The sequence below is a fragment of the Salvelinus alpinus genome, chromosome 4, assembly GCF_045679555.1.
Source record: "Salvelinus alpinus chromosome 4, SLU_Salpinus.1, whole genome shotgun sequence".
Classification (NCBI taxonomy): Eukaryota; Metazoa; Chordata; class Actinopteri; order Salmoniformes; family Salmonidae; genus Salvelinus; species Salvelinus alpinus.
The window spans coordinates 50,741,928-50,760,327 of record NC_092089.1 but is presented as its reverse complement, the minus strand read 5'-3'; the positions used below and the strand labels follow the sequence as shown (position 1 = coordinate 50,760,327).

At 45.7% G+C, this 18,400-nt stretch overlaps 1 protein-coding gene across 12 annotated transcripts in view; it reads right to left on the bottom strand.

The window, feature by feature from the left end:
* Positions 1-670: 670 nt before the first annotated feature.
* Positions 671-18,400, bottom strand: part of LOC139573878 (MAP7 domain-containing protein 1-like) — a 66,137-nt gene continuing 48,407 nt past the window's right edge. For 5 of the 12 annotated variants that reach the window (XM_071397818.1, XM_071397821.1, XM_071397820.1 and 2 more), the window contains 12 exons: positions 16,713-16,835; positions 16,192-16,331; positions 15,727-15,857; positions 14,261-14,526; positions 13,267-13,555; positions 10,498-10,678; positions 8,657-8,761; positions 6,936-6,986; positions 6,782-6,842; positions 4,900-4,972; positions 3,572-3,807; positions 671-1,831 (listed from right to left, as the gene is read on the bottom strand). In XM_071397818.1, coding sequence (XP_071253919.1) covers positions 1,821-1,831; positions 3,572-3,807; positions 4,900-4,972; positions 6,782-6,842; positions 6,936-6,986; positions 8,657-8,761; positions 10,498-10,678; positions 13,267-13,555; positions 14,261-14,526; positions 15,727-15,857; positions 16,192-16,331; positions 16,713-16,835 — 1,667 coding nt within the window. In that variant the 3' untranslated portion in view covers positions 671-1,820. The remainder of the gene's footprint in view (positions 1,832-3,571; positions 3,808-4,899; positions 4,973-6,781; positions 6,843-6,935; positions 6,987-8,656; positions 8,762-10,497; positions 10,679-13,266; positions 13,556-14,260; positions 14,527-15,726; positions 15,858-16,191; positions 16,332-16,712; positions 16,836-18,400) is intronic. The other 7 variants (XM_071397817.1, XM_071397823.1, XM_071397826.1 and 4 more) reach the window with 3 other exon arrangements.

Genomic DNA, 18,400 nt, shown 5'->3' with positions numbered 1-18,400 from the left:
CGGAGGGACATAAATCGTGCTGGTAATATAGTCCGGCTGCTTTGCAGGGAAAACGAATGGCGAAACAGCAAATGGCGAGCGTTCATCAACATTGTCAGCCCCCTCTCACCACCAGTATGTGGGAGCAGTGATGGGGTAAGAGCATGGGAGGCATGAACACCCACTGGGTTTTGGGAAAAGAATACCAAATTGAAGGGGACAGCTGAGCTAAGTCACTGTACCCCCCTAAAAGATTGAGAGAGAGAGAGAGACTCTCTCAAAACCATCTCCAGATCTGGTTTGCTGGTGGTTGTGGCATTGTATTTTGTTGCTCAGGCTGTCAACAGCGTGTCTAAATGAGTTGGCATTGGACTTTGAAGGCCAGCTTAAAAGGGGGAAATATTTCCTAAATGGTCTACTTGGTGAAACGTCATGCGCTTTGTCCGATTTGTGTGTTTCTGATAAATGACGGACATTAAGAGAATCGATGAGCACATTCAACCTAAACATAGTCTACAGTGTGTCTGTCTTTTCAGCCTGGTCTCGCCAGTTTTTTAACAATAGTGTTTTCTTGGTCGTATTTTTGCTGGTTTCGAGTGTCATTCCAAATCTCATCCATCCAGATTGTGGACAGACTATATACAAAAGACAAGAAAAAAAAAAAATAAATAAGGAAAACTAAACCACAGACTACTGGACAACAATGTTCTCTTTAATAAGACTCCCGATACTCCCTTTGACCCTTCAATACACAACGAAATATATTTATAGCATATACACACACCAGCATTTCATTTTCAAACACATTCGAATCTGTGGAATTTCGATGGAGGTGGCAGCATATCGTGCTTCTTGCTCAGGTTTAGAAAAAAACTAAACTGCATTTTAAAATAGTGGGATGGAATGCCCTTGTGTACATTCTGTTTCAACACTGATTAAACTGAATGGATCACTGATTTGACCCAAGGCTTACCAATCCTGAATCTGGAGTACCCATGCGTGTGCTGTTTTTCGTTCAACTGATCCCTTGTTCATTTCTATAGTGCTCCTTGGAGACAGCTGACGCTGTGCTGCAACAATGTAATTCTTACATTGTCAAAACGTTGTCAAACGTCTTCTTCAGTATTTTGGAGACATTCTATTTGCAGTGTAGCTCCATTTACAGAACATTTACAAATACGTTTATAGAGACCATATCATTACGTTTCCAATACATATTAGTTACTGGGAAAACCTTGAAAGGCAGGAGTTAAGTAAACATTGGGATTCCTTTCATAAATTCACACACAATTTATTCCACAGACCACTCTCCCTCATTTAGTCCAACTCTCAAGTTTTCATTTACATTATTCACATACAACTGTACCCATTTCTCTTAAATAAACTAAACATTAGAAACAAAAAGCCAACTCACTTCTCTTTCAACTCGTCAGCATAATAATAACAACAATTACTCATTTGTGTCAAATGTGTATTTTTCACCCCCAGGGCTACTGAAATCTACCATGGATGATACTGCTGTGGAAGAATTGATGCCGCGATATCTTCTACCATCTACAAATGGTAACACTGATGCACCCTGTCGGGTGGCGATGACGTCATATCCTGTTTTTGTGTTTTGCTTGTGTCTTTTTTGCAGAATGCAGAGTTGTTGCTTCTTCTTCTGCCCTTTTCCCAGGGAAAGTTTATTTTTTGGGGGCCTAGAAAGCAGTCTGTGATTGGTTTGGCACAGATCATAGGGGATGTGCACATTCGGGAAGAGGGGGGCCCTCTACCCGTACGAGTGGAGGCTGGAATCGGGAAGGGGGGAGGCTAAGAATCGCCTTTGTGAGTGGCACACCTCACAGGACCTCTGGAGAGATAATAAACGGAGAGATGAGGGTCAGTTTCAACACAGTGATACACCACACAACAAGAAAAAACACCAGAGATCCAAAATGGTGTCCATTTAGAGCCGTTCTGAATGCGCCATCTGAATGGTGAGCCAAAATGGTCGCCAATTTGAGCATTTGTAAAATGTGTGAGGAGGACCCACCCTCACTGACCATGCTAAAGACGAGGCTTATAAACCCTTGACCTGGCAACATTACTACATTTTAAAAGGTCCTGAGTGCATGTCACAAAGGGCATGAACCCGTAAGGTTTTATAGGCTTGTTTTTATAGGGAAATGAAGAGGCTAATCAAACCAAGCACCAGAGGCTCCAGGCAGAATCCTGACTCCTTTTAATGACGGACCATCAACGACCATTCAGTCGCCCATCATGTGAGTGAGTGATAGCTAGCTGGCACTACGAGTGTGATAAACACAGTGTGATTGATGCTAACAGTAGCAATAGATTGACAGAGGCACCTGTCAGGCAGCTAAACGGTCCACCACACTAGCTCACGAATATCGCCATTTGAACTAGCCCCCGGTGGTATGTTTAGAAATAAACATGTCCCCGATTCCCAATCTATGGAATTACATCATAACATTCAATCAGTGTCGATACATTCATCTCCCCAGTCACGAACCCCCAGCCCCACGGCCATAAACCAAATAACCCCTCCAAGTCATCATGGTAAGAGAGTGCGGGGTATGCAGACAGGGCAGATTAGAAAATGTGATGTTAACTTGTGAAAGACTGTGACTTGAAGGCAGTGTGAGTGGCAGAGTGAATTCACTCGGATAAAAGTGGGTCATATTGTCGGAGCTCGTCTGGCTGCAGCTCTGCAGGCGGGTGACCCTCTTCTGTTTGCTTTGGATATAATGTATGACCTGCTGGCAGGCTGACAGGTGGGGACTAAGCCCTAGGGGGAGGGTGGAGGGGCGAGGGGCAGTAATGCTGACCCCCCCGTGGGGAGGGGGGTGAGGGTGACGGGGGTACATAACTGGGCCGGGGTCCTGTTTCCATTCCTGGCAGCTAGCTAGCTCCCCAACACTCAGGGAATTTGACACTGGGTGTTGAGCCTAGCGACCGGAGCTCTGGGAGTAAAAGCAGTCGGTATTAAGATACCTCACTCCCTCCGCCCCTCTGTGTCACCTTAGGCACTCTGGGGGCTGGAGGATTCCCCCTGCCACCTTCTACCTCCCTTTCTCTCCCCCTCTCTTTCCCTAGGGACACTCACGTACGCACGGGTGACGACTTGCATCTGACACGACACTAAACCGACCGGCTCAGTCGGACGGGTCTTCGTTGCCAAGGACAACACTACGAACCCATGGCGCCTCTTTGTGGCACGTTGTGAACCCTGGCCCTAATGTGAAAAGTCAACCGCCAGAGCAGATGCGAGGCCATTATTACTGCTGTATTTGAACCCCAGCTTAATCTATAGTTAAGAACACTGTCAGGGGTTGAGGATACTCAGATAAGATTCCTTGCTTGAATCCCTGGATAATATTGGCACAGCTGATACAATATTATTAGGTTATGATGTCATTTGAGGGCGGTTTCCAAGACACAGATTCCAAGACACAGATTAAGCCTAGTCTTAGACTGAAAAGCAAGTTCAATGGAGATTCTCTATTCAAATGCATTTTAGTCCAAGACTAAGCATAATCGGTGTCCAGGAAACCGGCCCTTGGAGTTCCCTCTCTCTCTGTCTATGTACCTGCGACATGCTGAGGCTTCATGGGGCCCACTTTTTTCAGGAAGGGCTCATCACTTTCAAAGGCCAGGATTGGTTCAGTGGGCATGTCACTCTCTGATTTCTCCCTCCCCCCGTTGCTGCTGTTGCCTTGATTGGCTAGCTGGATGACCTCCTCAAAGTGTGCGGTGTCCCCCTTGCTAGACAGGCCATTCTCGTGTCTGGCAGGCTGGACACCGTTGACCACATGGACCGTGGAGCTGTGGGAGGGTGAAACATGGTTACAGACAAAAGGACTACGGCCCCAAGTGGTTCAGTTGCAGATTTTCCCCTCGGGCCTGTTCAGGAAGATGTAACATTATACTGTAGCTATAACGTAGAACAGAAATGATTGTCAGATAGATAGAACGATGACAGCAACATTCATAACGTTTCACATCACTGAATACAACCCTGGTCTGCCCTCAGTGGCTAACTGAAGACCTCAAACCTTATATTACACTACCCCTCAAGAACAAAAAACATATTTCAATAGATAAATAAACAATATCTCTATTTTTCTACTGAAAGCCTATGTACTGAGACTCTCTGTTTTCTTTTGTGGTTTGAAACTATACAAATCGGCCCACGTCTTGATTAGAAGGCCACCCGTAGCACGCGCTCCAGCAGGTATATTTCACTGGTCATCCCCAAAGCCAACTCCTCCTTTGGACAACTTTCCTTCCAGTTCTCTGCAAAAATCACTGAAGCTGGAGTTGTATATCTCCCTCTCTAACTTTAAGCATCAGCTGTCAGAGCAGCTTACCTGATCACTGCACCTGTACACAGCCCATCTGTAAATAGCCCACCCAACTACCTCATCCCCATATTGTTATTTATTTTTGCTCTTTTGCACCCCAGTATCTATTTGCACATCATCATCTGCAGATCTATCACTCCAGTGCTAATGTTAAATTGTAATCATTTCGCCACTATGGCCTATTTATTGCCTTACCTCCCTAATCTTACTACATTTGCACACACTGTATATAGACTTTTCTATTGTGTTATTGACAGTACGTTTGTTTATGTGTAACTCTGTGTTGTTGTTTTTGTCGCACTGCTTTGCTTTATCTTGGACAGGTCGCAGTTGTAAATGAGAACTTGTTCTCAGCTGGCCTACCTGGTTAAATAAAGGTTAAATAAAAAAATGTATCAAATAAAAAGGCATCCAATACTGCTGGTTTCTGGTTTGCTTGTTTTCTAGCGCGCATGGTGGTCTTGTAATAACGGTAGTGCACGGCTTGCTATTTTACATTTCTAACAGATATTTTGGACAAGAGGAAATAGAGGACACGGTTTTTGAACCTTACCTGTCTCTCAAACCACTATGGTCGTTCTCTGTATTCTTGTTGATCTCTGGGCTTGGCTGGTAGTCAGCAGAGGCTGCGGAAACAAATAAAATCCACTGTAAAACACACGCACGTGCAAGCACACACACTGTTCGCAGGGCCACCCTGAAGCAAGCACAGACAGTGCTATGACAATATGCAGGATGGATCCAACCAGTGCTGGATTCATGATTACATCCTTGGGCTGTGGCTGTGTGAGTGTGTGTGTGTGTGTGTGTGTGTGTGTGTGTGTGTGTGTGTGTGTGTGTGTGTGTGTGTGTGTGTGTGTGTGTGTGTGTGTGTGTGTGTGTGTGTGTGTGTGTGTGTGTGTGTGTGTGTGTGTGTGTGTGTGTGTGTGTGTATTAGTGCGTCCGTATTTGAGCATGTGGGTGCGTGCGCGCACGTGTGAGTGTGTTTGTGTGAGTATGTCCAAAGGCCTGATTGAAGAGGAGCAACGCCAGCCAACTTGCCTGGACTCCCCACCACATCAGTGCCTCCAATAATGGTTTCCACCATACGGGAATCCTGGCCACATGTACTCAAATCCCCTATCCCCATTTCCTTCTCATCTGAAAATGTTGTGTGTGTGTGTGGGGGGTCAAATGGGGATGGGGGTTGTATAAGTAGGAGTAATATTTGTCTTATGTACATCTGGATGCACAGTGACTGTCCCTGCCGCGACAATAAAGATAGAATAAAACGAAATTAAATTGACGGGCTAAATGTGGTGAGTGGTCCATTTACAGTCACTAAGCCAACCCTGCAATGCAATGCACAGCCATAAGATATTCCCAGAAACTGAAAAGCCCCCAGACTGGGTTTGGACTGCAAACAATAAGCACACACATGAGTTATACTGTCCTAAATGAAAGCAGTGGGGCTGGGATTCTAACAATAGTATTAAATAGTCTTCATATGAAAAGGGAACATAATGCAGACGGCGATGAAACCAAAGACAAACATTCTAAATATCAGGAGGGAGGACAGGGACTGTTCATGGACCCTTTTTATCCGTTTATCCATTTTGTCCGTAACTATAGCACTTTACGAGCAGCACTACATATTTATTTAATTCATGCTTTTAGCCTAGTCTAATGAGATAATTGTGCTGCATATTTACAGTGACTCTTTTTGACTCTGCATGTTCACATGTATGTTTATATTGTTTTACTGTTTGCGAGCTCTTACGAAACGGGTATTTTAGTAGCTACAAATGGCTTAGATGAACTTGACTTGACAAAGTACTGAAGCTAAACTGTAGGGGTGAAAAGTAGAAGTTCAGTCCCTCCATTCTAAATCAATAAGATTCCTATTATATAGGAAGAGGTAGGGAATAGATCAGTGAGCTACTTCTCTTAATCCTATATATCGGGCCTAAACGTAAACAACACACAGTCAGCTAAATCCTACTTTAAGTTATGGGTGTGTAACTTGGAATTTGGCAATATAGGCAATGGGGATTTGGATTTTTATTTTGAGTGAACAAATGTCAAAGTTAACATTAAGACTGATACAGCCATCCAATCAAAGAAGCCAAATTATCCCACTGGGCACACACTGGTTGAATCAACGTTGAACGAACGTGGAATAGACGTTGAATTGACGTCTGTGCCCAGTGGGATTAAACTTCTCCATTAATGTGGCAGTGAAACACAGGCCGGAAAAGGACCAGGGACACAGCACACTGATGTTTGAATACGTTCCCCCCAGATATCATTGATGATATAAATGAATACATTTCCTTTCAGCATTAATTGAGACGAATTGTTTGACTCCGAGTCCAAACAGCAATTTCCTGAACACAAGAGCAATATAATGAACAAAGATGGATGCCGGTTTACGCTGCATTTCATTTTCTGCTTACCTTTGCTGCTCTTGGCCTCTTTCCCATTGACTTGGGAGGGAGGTGGGGACATGGTGTCTTTCTATAGAGAGATAGATTATCACGTGTTACATGTATTTTAAACCCGAGCCAATGTTGCAAAGGCATTGCCACTGTGCCTTTTCAACAAAAGTACCTTTTCCCCTCCGTCTGTCTTGCGTGTCCTCTTCATGATCTGCTCGAGACGCTAAGGAAGAAGGCACAAAGGTGACAATGGTCAGAGAGAGGGAATACACTGAGAATGTTAACAAGGTGGAGGATGCAGATGATGTACTCAAGTCTCCATGGGTTGAATCACAGAGTAATACAGTAAATGTGCAGTAACTTAATCTCAATGGACTCCTTGTTGGCACCGAACAGCTAAAACAACACCCAAATCCTACCTGGTACAAGATAACCATGATGCTAAGGGAAGAACTACCTGCCATAAATCAAGTAAACCATACAGATATGCCAGATGCGGGGTCGTAATACGTGCTATTGGTAAAGTGGAGAGTTAGGTGATCCGTGTGTGTGTGTCACAGGAGGTTGGTGGCACCTTAATTGGGGAGGACGGGCTCGTGGTAATGGCTGAAGCGGAATTAGTGGAATGGTATAAAATACATCAAACACATGGTTTCTATGTGTTTGATGCCATTCCATGTGTTCCGTTCCAGCCATTATTATGAGCCGTCCTCCCCTCAGCAGCCTCCACTGGTGTGTGTGCGTCGGTGTGCGTCCATGCATTCATGTGTGTGTGAGCGAGCTTCCACAGAACACAGAATCCATACTCAGTCAGGTATGTAAGAGCAGCTGTGGAGCAGTGTGCAGAGGCGTGTGACTAAGCAGGGGTTTGGGTAGAGGACATACTGTTCTTGTGCAGTAATACCACTAGAGCCTGGCTCAACACACAATGTGGAGCTGCTTTGGCTGGCAGCCTCAGATAAGAGATGGGAAAAAAGAGGGAGATGAGGAGAGAGTGAAAGAGAGAGAGAGAGACGGGAGAGAGGGAAAGAAAGAGGGTGAGGGAGATAAACAGACAGAAAGAGAGAGGGGTAGAGAAATAATGAGAATGGGAGAGCGAGGGATGAAGTTGGAGGACAAGAGACAGACAGAAAGGAAAAGAGAGGGTGAGTAAGAGCGAAAGAAAGAGCAAGAGGGAGAGAGAGCAGACTTAGCAGGTTGCAGCATTGTGTGACTGCGGGTGGTACACCAGGTGAGGGCAGAACACAAAACCCTGGGCTGCATACTGAACTGGGCCAGTTAGGACTCACTCTCCATCATTACTGTTAATATCTAGCCTGGGGTCTTGGACCTAGTATATAGTCTTCTGCTCACACAAATAGAGACTGTAAGCCCTATAAATCAAAACAAGTAGCCAGGAAAAGCCAACAACGTCATTCATTTTGGCGGCAAGAATGTGAAAGTCGATATTATCTTCAACAAATCCTGGTCTAAAGAGTGAAACAAAAATAAACGGAATTAGAAGCAAAATCAAGCATGCTTTCCTGTTGCTACTAGAACAATGTTATTTTTGACTGATCCCGCAATAATAACAGTTTTGATTGAATAAGGCCCCGTGTGAGCTTACTGTAACGTACACTCAACATTTCACTCTGTACCTTTGGAATATGTACAGTACAGGCAGCACAGAAGAAATACAGTAGTCTGCCAGTCTGTTTGGCATGACAATTCCATAAGGAGATGGCAATAGCGCAGAAACAGTCTGTTTGTGCTGTCTTGCCAACTCCTTTGGCATGACAATGGCTGGAATTAAATAGGAGTTGGCTACACAGCACAGATGTGGATACCAGGGTAGAGAGGACGCTGGTGGGGTACACTCATGTAGTAGAATGAATGCATTGGAACTTTTCTTACCTTCTTCCTCTCCAGTCTCTCCTGCTCCTCCTTCAGGAAGTGTTTCTCTCGGTCCAGACGCTGTTTCTCGGCCTCCTCCTTGGCCTTAGCCTCAGCCTCCTCTCTCTGGAAAGCATACAGATTACAATGTGGTATGCTCTTCCCTTACAGAAAAAAAAATAAATAATCACATGTGTTTTTGGAACACTTTACACGTGGTCACATGTTTACACGTGTGTGGTTTCATGTTATCACACGTTGCTTTACATGTTGTCACGTGTTATCACATTAGCTTCACATAAGATCACATGAAAGTGTGTTTTTTGGAACACTTCACATGGGATCACATGTGAAATTCATGTGAAATCCGTAAGGGTTACCATAGAGATACATTATATTACTGACCAAGATGACAACCCTTTTAGTCACACTGCTGGGATGCCAATGTCCATTCTAGTGTTCTATTTAATTGTATGGATTTTACAACGCTAATAACATGCTACTACCACCAATAGTGTTGTTGTATATACGTTATCCTGAGGGAGATAGTGACTGTATAAAACTACAGGAAATACTATCTTTTTGTAGTAGTAGAAGTGAACATTTTCAGCATTGTGAGAATTTTGTCACTGTATTATACACCTGTCATTGAACACAATACCCTTTCTAGGCTACTGTATTTTTTAAATACATAACTTTTGAAACGACGAAAGACACTTCACTGACAACGCACGAGACGGTATCATAGGGTCGCCAGCCAGAGAAAACAACCACACAAACCCAGGGACAGAAACCACACAAACCCAGGGGCAGCTCCTATCTCCTATCACACAGTCTATGTTGACACTGCAAACAAACACTTCTGTGAATCACAGTGTTTCCCGGGTAACTGACTGACGTCTGTTCCCCGGGGTCCTAGAGCTCGACTGCTCCTGAGCAACAGCGGTAAAACCATTGGTAAATACAGGAAGTCGACAGTGAGTCAAACAGAGTCAGGCCTTTTGTGCTGATTTCCAAAAAGTGAAAGGGGCCATTCAATGTGCATTAATGTCAATGTCTGTGGCCATTAGGAAAGTATTGACCGATGCTAATGACAAATCACATTGGTTGAAAGTGATTTGAACAAATATACGAAACAAGGTTGATTATGAGATATGCCTTATCAAATGAGGTCAGGTAGATGACAAACTTGGCTAAAGTAGTGATATGGGACAGAGAGGGTGTTAAATACAGACAGGGTTACAGAAGGCTCTCTGTCACAAAGCAGGTGGACAATAAGAAAAGCAGACGGACAGAAAGATGGACAGACACAGCCCCCTCTGTGTGTGTAGACTAGCCTCCCTCTCCCTCTGTGTGTGTAGAATAGCCCCCCCCCCTGTGTGTAGACTAGCCCCCTCTGTGTGTGTAGACTAGCCCCCTCTGTGTGTGTAGACTAGCCCCCTCTGTGTGTGTAGACTAGCCCCCTCTGTGTGTGTAGACTAGCCCCCTCTGTGTGTGTAGACTAGCCCCCTCTGTGTGTGTAGACTAGATCCCTCTGTGTGTGTAGACTAGCCCCCCCCTCTTTGTGTGTAGACTAGCTCCCCCTCTTTGTGTGTAGACTAGCCCCCTCTGTGTGTGTAGACTAGCTCCCCCTCTGTGTGTGTAGACTAGCTCCCCCTCTGTGTGTGTAGACTAGCTCCCCCTCTGTGTGTGTAGACTAGCTCCCCCTCTGTGTGTGTAGACTAGCTCCCCCTCTGTGTGTGTAGACTAGCCCCCCCTCTGTGTGTGTAGACTAGCCCCCCCCCCTCTGTGTGTGTAGACTAGCCCCCCCTATGTGTGTGTAGACTAGCTCCCTCTGTTGGCAGTTGTGGGTGCTTGTTCACCTGTTTCTGTAGGCGCTCATTCTCTTCCTGCTCTGCCCTGGCTCTCTCCTGCGCCTCCTTCTCCTCATCCACACGCTGGGCCTCGTCTCTCAGGCGCTGCTCCTCAGCCATGAGGCGCGCCTCCTCCTCTCTGCGCTTGCTCTCCTCCACCTCCCGCAGCTTACGCTCCTCTCGCAGGACCCTGAGCAAAGGATGACAAGCATTTTGCAATCCTACCTATAATACAGTCTCTTCCCCACCTTCGCTGTGTCGCCATGAGTATAACGAGCAATACAACCTATTATGTATCGACAACCACTATACCAATCAAAACATAGGCTCATTTACAAATGTACAGTGCCTTCAGAAAGTATTCAGACCCCTTGACTTTTTACACATTTTGTTATGTTACAGCCTTATTCTAAAATGTATTTATTTTTAATTTGGGGAAAGGCACACACCTGTCTATATAAGGTCCCACAGTTGGCAGTGCATGTCAGAGCTACAACCAAGCCATGAGGTTGAATTAATTGTCTGTAGAGCTCCGAGACAGGATTGTGTCGAGGCACAGATCTGGGGAAGGGTACCAAAACATTTCTGCAGCATTGAAGGTCCAAGAACACAGTGGCCTCCATAATTCTTAAATGGAAGAAGTTTGAAACCACCAACACTCTTCCTAGAGTTGGCCGCCCGTCCAAACTGAGCAATCGGGGGAGAAGGGCCTTGGTCAGGGAGGTGACCAAGAACCCAATGATCACTCTGACAGAGCTATAGAGTTCTTCTGTGGAGATGGGAGAACCTTCCAGAAGGACAACCATCTCTGCAGCACTCCACCAATCAGGCCTTTATGGTAGAGTGGCCAAATGGAAGCCATTCCTCAGTAATTGGCACATGACAGCCCGCTTGGAGTTTGCCAAAAGGCACCTAAAGACTCTCAGACCATGAGAAACAAGATTCTCTGGTCTGATGAAACCAAGATTGAACTCTTTGGCCTGAATGGCAGTGTCACGTCTGGAGGAAACCTGGCACCATCCCTACGGTGAAGCATGGTGGTGGCAGCATGATGCTGCGGGGATGTTTTTCAGCGGCAAGGAATGGGAGACTAGTCAGGATCAAGGGAAAAATGAACGGAGAAAAGTACAGAGAGGTCCTTAATGAAAACCTGCTCCAGAGAGCTCAGGGCCTCAGACTGGGGAGAAGGTTCACCTTCCAACAGGACAACCACCTTATGCACACAGTCAAGTCAACGCAGGAGTGGCTTCGGGACAAGTCTCTGACTGTCCTCAAGTGGCCCAGCCAGAGCTCGGACTTGAACCCAATTGAACATCTCTGGAGAGACCTGAAAATAGCTGTGTAGCAACGCTCCCCATCGAACGTGACAAAGCTTGAGGATCTGCAGAGAAGACTGGGAGAAACTTCCCAAATACAGGTGTGCAAAGATTGTAGCGTCATAATCGCTGCCAAAGGTGCTTCAACAAAGTACTGAGTAAAGGGTCTGAATACTTATGTACAGTGACAAGAAAAAGTATGTGAACTAGAGGTCGACCGATTATGATTTTTCAACGCCGATACCGATACCGATTATTGGAGGACCAAAAAAGCGGATGCCGATTAATCGGCCGATTTTAAAAAATGTATTTATTTGTAATAATGACAATTACAACAATACTGAATGAACACTTTTATTTTAACTTAATATAATACATCAGTCAAATAAATTTTGCCTCAAATAAATAATGAAATATGTTCAATTTGGATTAAATAATGCAAAAATGGTGTATTCAATATAGACAAGAAAAATACAATAATTTGTGTGTTATTAGTTTAAGCAGACTGTGTTTGTCTATTGTTGTGACTTAGATGAAGATCAGATCAAATTGTATGACCAATTTATGCAGAAGTCCAGGAAAGTCCAAAGGGTTCACATACTTTTTCTTGCCACTGTAAATGTGATATACGTTTTAAATGTTTTATAAATTAGCAAAACATGTGTGTGTAAAAACCGATTAAATCAATTTTAGAATAAGGCTGTGACCTAACAAAATGTGGAAAAAGTCAAGGGTTCTGAATACTTTCCAGAAGGCACTGTATACATCTAGATTTAGAATAAATCAGTTAACATGTGCTCTATCTTAAAGAGTGAATCTTTGTCTTTGTACAACATTGGCAATAGCTGTGTCAGGAAAATAAAAAGTTGAACACAATCAGGAAATGAAACTATTTTAAAAGGAAATAGTTGCCTGCTGATAAAATGGAGAGGAACAGAGAGTAACAGGAGCCCATTGCCCAGCCTGACAGCTGTCCCAATATAAATACCCAGTGGTCACATAGTAACTGTGGTCAACATGGCACAATAGGCTGACGCGGGAAATCCTTTTTAGCTCATAAACCTGAGCGGAGGGGGGCAACTTAAGCCGTTACACAAATGTCAACAGCTCCACACCTCTGGGGGTAACACGAGCACCACACATACTGTATCACAGACAGAGCTGAGTGGTCTAATTCTGCCATGCATATGATACGGTGGAGAACTGTACTGTATTCCATATGTTGATGAAATTATTCAAATTGTGATGTGCTGCCATGGTTACTTCCACCTTGTCCCTTCAAGCTGGTAAGAGATAAGAGATAGGTTGTCTTTACAGTAGATAGGATAATGGATATAAGGTGTTTCTGGAAGACCTGGGAATATTGGGGAAATTTCAGGAATTTTGCAACCCGACTAGACACTGCTCTGGCTCTCTCCAGTGTGGGTTTATGTACTGCAAATGAGGATAATATGATTCTCACTTCTCTCTCTCCTCCAGCTCGCGTTTCTCCTGCTCCTCCCGCTCCCTCTGCTCCCGGGCCTGCCTCCTCTTCTCGGCCAGGATCCGGGCGGCCTCCTCTGGGTTGTTGGTGCCCGCCATGGGCTTGGCTGACGACGAGGCTGGGGCTGGGGACGATGCAGGGACACTGGGGGTTGATTGGGCAGAAGGAGGGACCTCAGAGGGAGTGGCGGTGGCCGTCGTGATTGGTGTACTCAGCGAAGGAAGCGTGGCCGGAGCAGAGGATACCACGATTGAAGGAACGGGGGAGCCTGGAGAGAGAGTTGAACAGGAAAAGAGGAGAGGAATGGGAAAGTCCAATAAAACTATTTTTCTATAGACAAATCACTGTTCACACTATCGTCTTCTTTAAGCTGAAACCTTGATGAAACTGTGTAATTACACTATGACAAGTACACTAGACCCCTGGTCTAGATTCGTCTTGATTGATTCAAACAGTGGCAAAGCATGGAAACTTTGGCCATTTTTGGATTCTGTAAACTTGGGAGACTCGTAATTATAGCATTTTTCAGTAATTAGCACCACCTCTGCTGGTCTCAATGTGTGTGAAGGAGAGAAAGACAGAGAAGCTGTGTAACTCACTTAACGAGCTGGCATTGCTGGCGTGCCTAATTAACTACGACGGTAATCATCCTCTGGCTGTGCCGACGCTACTGCGCACCGACACGCGCGCGCACACATTCACTTTTTCCAGTTTGAGTTTCAAGTTCACTCTTCTCAGCAACGGGAACAACTGAGCCAAACCACAAAGAACTAAAGAAGCAAAGTATGAATCAGCCGTGGCAGGCAATGGCCTACAGGAAAGAGACACACTAAAATCCAACTTGTGTCAGGGGGAAATTAAATGGTACTGAATTGTATGGGTACACAGTGTTCTCTCATCCCCGTAAGAGAAGTACACTGTACTAACACATAACCCTCCACCTGGGGGTACTAACTAGCTACTGCATACTCACTCTTGCCTTTGGGCTCCTCGGGTGTGGCTGACCTACGGCCGCGGGTCTCCCTGGCCCTCTCCAGGGGTACGGGGGAGGAGGTGCGCCCGTGGTCCACCCGGGCCGGGGTCCTAGCCCTCTTGGGCCGGGCCTTGGGGGTGGAGGGACTAGCCCGGGCTGAGGAGGGGGGTTTGGGGGAGGCAGCAGGGCTAGGAGAGGAGGAGGAAGGTCTTGCTCTAGGAGTAGTGGCAGGTGAGGCAGCCCGCTGTCTGGATAAGGGACTAGGACTGGAGAGAGGGAGGGAGCGAGGGGGGGGGGGGGGGGGGGGTGTGAGAGAGAGCTATTATGAAAAACATGAATACATACAGTATGTCTGACAAATCATTAGAAATCCTTAGAAATATGTAAATAATAATAAACAAACAACAGTTAAGTAAAGTTTAGTCGAACATTTAGTCATATCCAGTCCTAGGGATGAAAAAATTGTCCGTCTCTATACACAATCAAGCAAGGAGACTACCACTAATACATCCATTGAAGTAATACTATTGAACTGTTTCTGTTACATATGTGCCTCCCTAACCTCAAGTGTCAGACAGCAGTCAATAAACATGACCTCACCAGGTAGCAAGGGTCAGACACGACACAACACAACATAACACGGGTAACATTGTGTGGACTGTGACAGAGCATTATGGGATGGTTTCCCAGCAGTAGAGAGTGTAATAGTCGCCGCTCGGGACGGGAAAGTTCCATTATACCAGAGTGATGTGTGTGTGTGTGCACTTCTCTTCTTCCTTACGGCATTTGGCATTCTCTCTCTCTCTCTCTCTCTCTCTCTCTCTCTCTCTCTCTCTCTCTCTCTCTCTCTCTCTCTCTCTCTCTCTCTCTCTCTCTCTCTCTCTCCCTCCCTCCCTCCCTCTCTCTCTCTCTCTCCCTCCCTCCCTCCCTCCCTCCCTCCCTCCCTCCCTCCCTCGACCCTTTTTTAAGTCAGAGCACTCATTTTTGTCTCTCTCTTCCCCTCTATCTGTCAGTGAGCCCATCTATTTCCATGTCCCGCGGCCGGCTATGCTAAACACACTGGATAAATATCCTTTGGCTCAGGGGCCTCATGCCTTTAAGTCTTAGCTCGAGTTCACTTAAACACACAGACACGCTGGTTTTACCATCTGCACTCACAGCCATGGTATCTTTGTCTTTTACTGTATCCCTAACCTCAGGAAACACTCTAAGCTCTAATTGTAGTATTTTACCCTATTCACACTATAATGTCGACCCAATCTATGTATGCTGTGCTGTCCTGTATATGTTCTTTACACATGATCCTTTCCAGCAAGTTTTCAACAACTATGGTGGATGTGTAACCAGGACAATACAGTACAGCCTTGGCTTGACTTGGTTCGACTCGGCTCAGTAGTGGATAAAGGGTGTTCAATGCTTTACTGTGCCAAAGGCAGATACAGTAGATCTGTGTGAGGGCAGGTTACCTGGGGTCCGGTTTGTGTCTCATACTGGGTAAGCACGGTCTCTTCTTCAGCACCGTGTCTTTGCCGAGAGCACTCTTCTCCTTCTCGTTCTCCCGCTCCTTGTCCTTCTTCTCTTTCTTTTTCTTCTCTATCTGCAGAGAGACAAGGGCAAAGACACAAACCGTCAGAAAGGTATAAATGATAAAAACATCTCTCGCGAAACCTAAAAAATATACGGTACATTCTAGCTTATTCATAAGTGCCAAACAGTGTTGCATTGCATTTAAACGGTAAGGGATGGTAGTAGTCGGCGCTCCAGATTTCGGACCACGCAGGCCTGCAGGCGACAGGTGTCGAGTCCTGTCTGTCTGTGCCCTTCACTGTCTAGGACCCTCTTCGTTTTGTATCTCTCCATCTACTCTCCTCTCTATCCCGTCAATGAAATTGAAAAACACGAAAGGAAAGAAAAAGGGGTGGTTGACGTACCGGCGTGGAGTCGCGTCGGCGCTGGGTGATGTCGGGCGTGCTGGACGTCACCCTCCAGCGGTCGGAGCAGCGGTGGTGAGGCCGGTGGGCACACAGCGTCAGCGGGCTGGCCGAGGCCGAACGAGGGCATAGGGGCGACTCTGGAGGGACGGGAAGGAGAGGCACATAGAGAGCAGGCAGGAGATAGAGAGAAGGGCGGGAGGAGAAATAAATACGACACCCATATCTAAAAACACAAGCAGAGCACAGGCGACAAAGGTATTCATTGCCGCACATCACGTCACATACGCTACATCAGAGTTCCTCAAACCTCTTATCGTAGATCGTAAGCTCGTTCAAGGGCTTGATGATTAGTTGACAAGTGGAATCAGATGTGCTAGCTCTGACTGGAGCAAATTGATCAAATACATGGAACTGCTGGGGGCCAAGAGGATAGGTTGGAGAGATGCTGTTCTAAATGACAAAGATCCCCACTAATAGCAGGTCTCATCTATCCCAGTGTGACTGTGCTAACTACTTACGGTCTTTACCGTTGCTGAGCACGCTGGCGACGCTGCGACTACGGGCCAGAAAGGACAGGGTGGGCGTCATCAGTCGGTCCACAATGCTGCTCTCCCACGGGCTCAGCTGGAGGCTACGGGCTGCTGGAGGGGCCAAACATTACCAATGTTAACGCATATATTCAAAATTCTACGGTGGCCCAAAGAGCAAACCAGCTTCATTTCCAAAGCTGGTTTGCCTCTTAGAGCCACCGTGAATGTCTCCACTTCTGTATCGCTACGTCAGACGACGTCAGTGTTCAAACAGTATTAATATGCACCTTATACCCACTAACTGTTTGATAACTATTGCAACCCAATTTTAGTAAATTACTCAAATGTAATGATCCAATCTCGCGTTCACATCACAGCATCACAGAAAGGCCTTTTGCTTCTCGTTTTATATAAAATAGTGACAATGAGCTAAGCTTTGCTCAGTTAGCTTTCCCACCTTATATATTATAATGACAGATCAAATAACACTATATCACCCGCAAAAACCCTTATGTCTCTAGTAAACATGCTCTATGGGGAAATGGTGGGTCCCATATTAGACTGGGAAAACGTCCAGACACATAATAACATGAGAGGGAGGAAGAACACAGCCTATATGCCAGAGCAGTTCAAAGTAAGCACTGCCAGAGTTAGCAACATCCTTTATTTAGAAAAACACCTCTGGCTGTGGAGGCAGCTGTTCAGAACATTGACATTGAAAACGAGGGAGGAGAGAGATGAAAGAAGTCCACTGCAGAGGTTTGCTCGGGGTCGTTTATGGTACACCAAATCACGTCCCACTTCCCTATTAAACCTGCCCTGAAGGATAATAAGGTTATCCAGCAGAGCGGGAAAGAGAGAGAGAAAGTCTGAGAGAGAGAGCGAGAGAGAGAGAGAGAGAGAGAGAGAGAGAGAGAGAGAGAGAGAGAGAGAGAGAGAGAGAGAGAGAGAGAGAGAGAGAGAGAGAGAGAGAGAGAGAGAGAGAGAGAGAGAGAGAGAGAGAGAGAGAGAGAGAGAGAGAGAGAGAGAGAGAGAGAGAGAGAGAGAGAGAGAGAGAAACTGAAATAAAGAAGAGAGCAGAGTGAGCTTTTGATAGACAACGAGTGAAACAAAAGTACAGGGGGTAGAGGAGAAAGAAGAGGAGTAGAGATAGGGAGGAAGAGACGAGAGAGAGGAAGAAGAGAGAGACGAGAGTGAAAGATAGGGGAGGTAAGAGAGAGGGAGAGAAGGAGAGGAAAAGAGGGAGAGGGTTTACGCTTTCACCAGAGTCACCTTAATCTATTTTCAAGCATCACAGTTGTTCCTGTGGAGTTTTCAGAATGCATTATCTCTCAAAACGCTGACTCATCCCTTAGTGGCTGACTTTTTACAATTTGAAACACTAAAGTTCCTATGTGTTCACACCGGTACACTGCAACCTGAAAGAACCCTGTACCTGCAGTGGTGTTCTAGGTGCACTGAAACACCTCTGACTTGTGTGAGTAACTCTGAATATGAGTTGCTAGATTCAGCTTAGTACAGTGTAGTTATTTCGGGTTAGCATAGGCCTGATAACCCATTCATCATCATCATCATCTCCCGTCACCATCACCATTCAAGACATCCTCATCACCGTCACCATTCGAGACCTCATCATCACCATTCAAAACATTGACCAAGACTTTCCAACGAGTGAA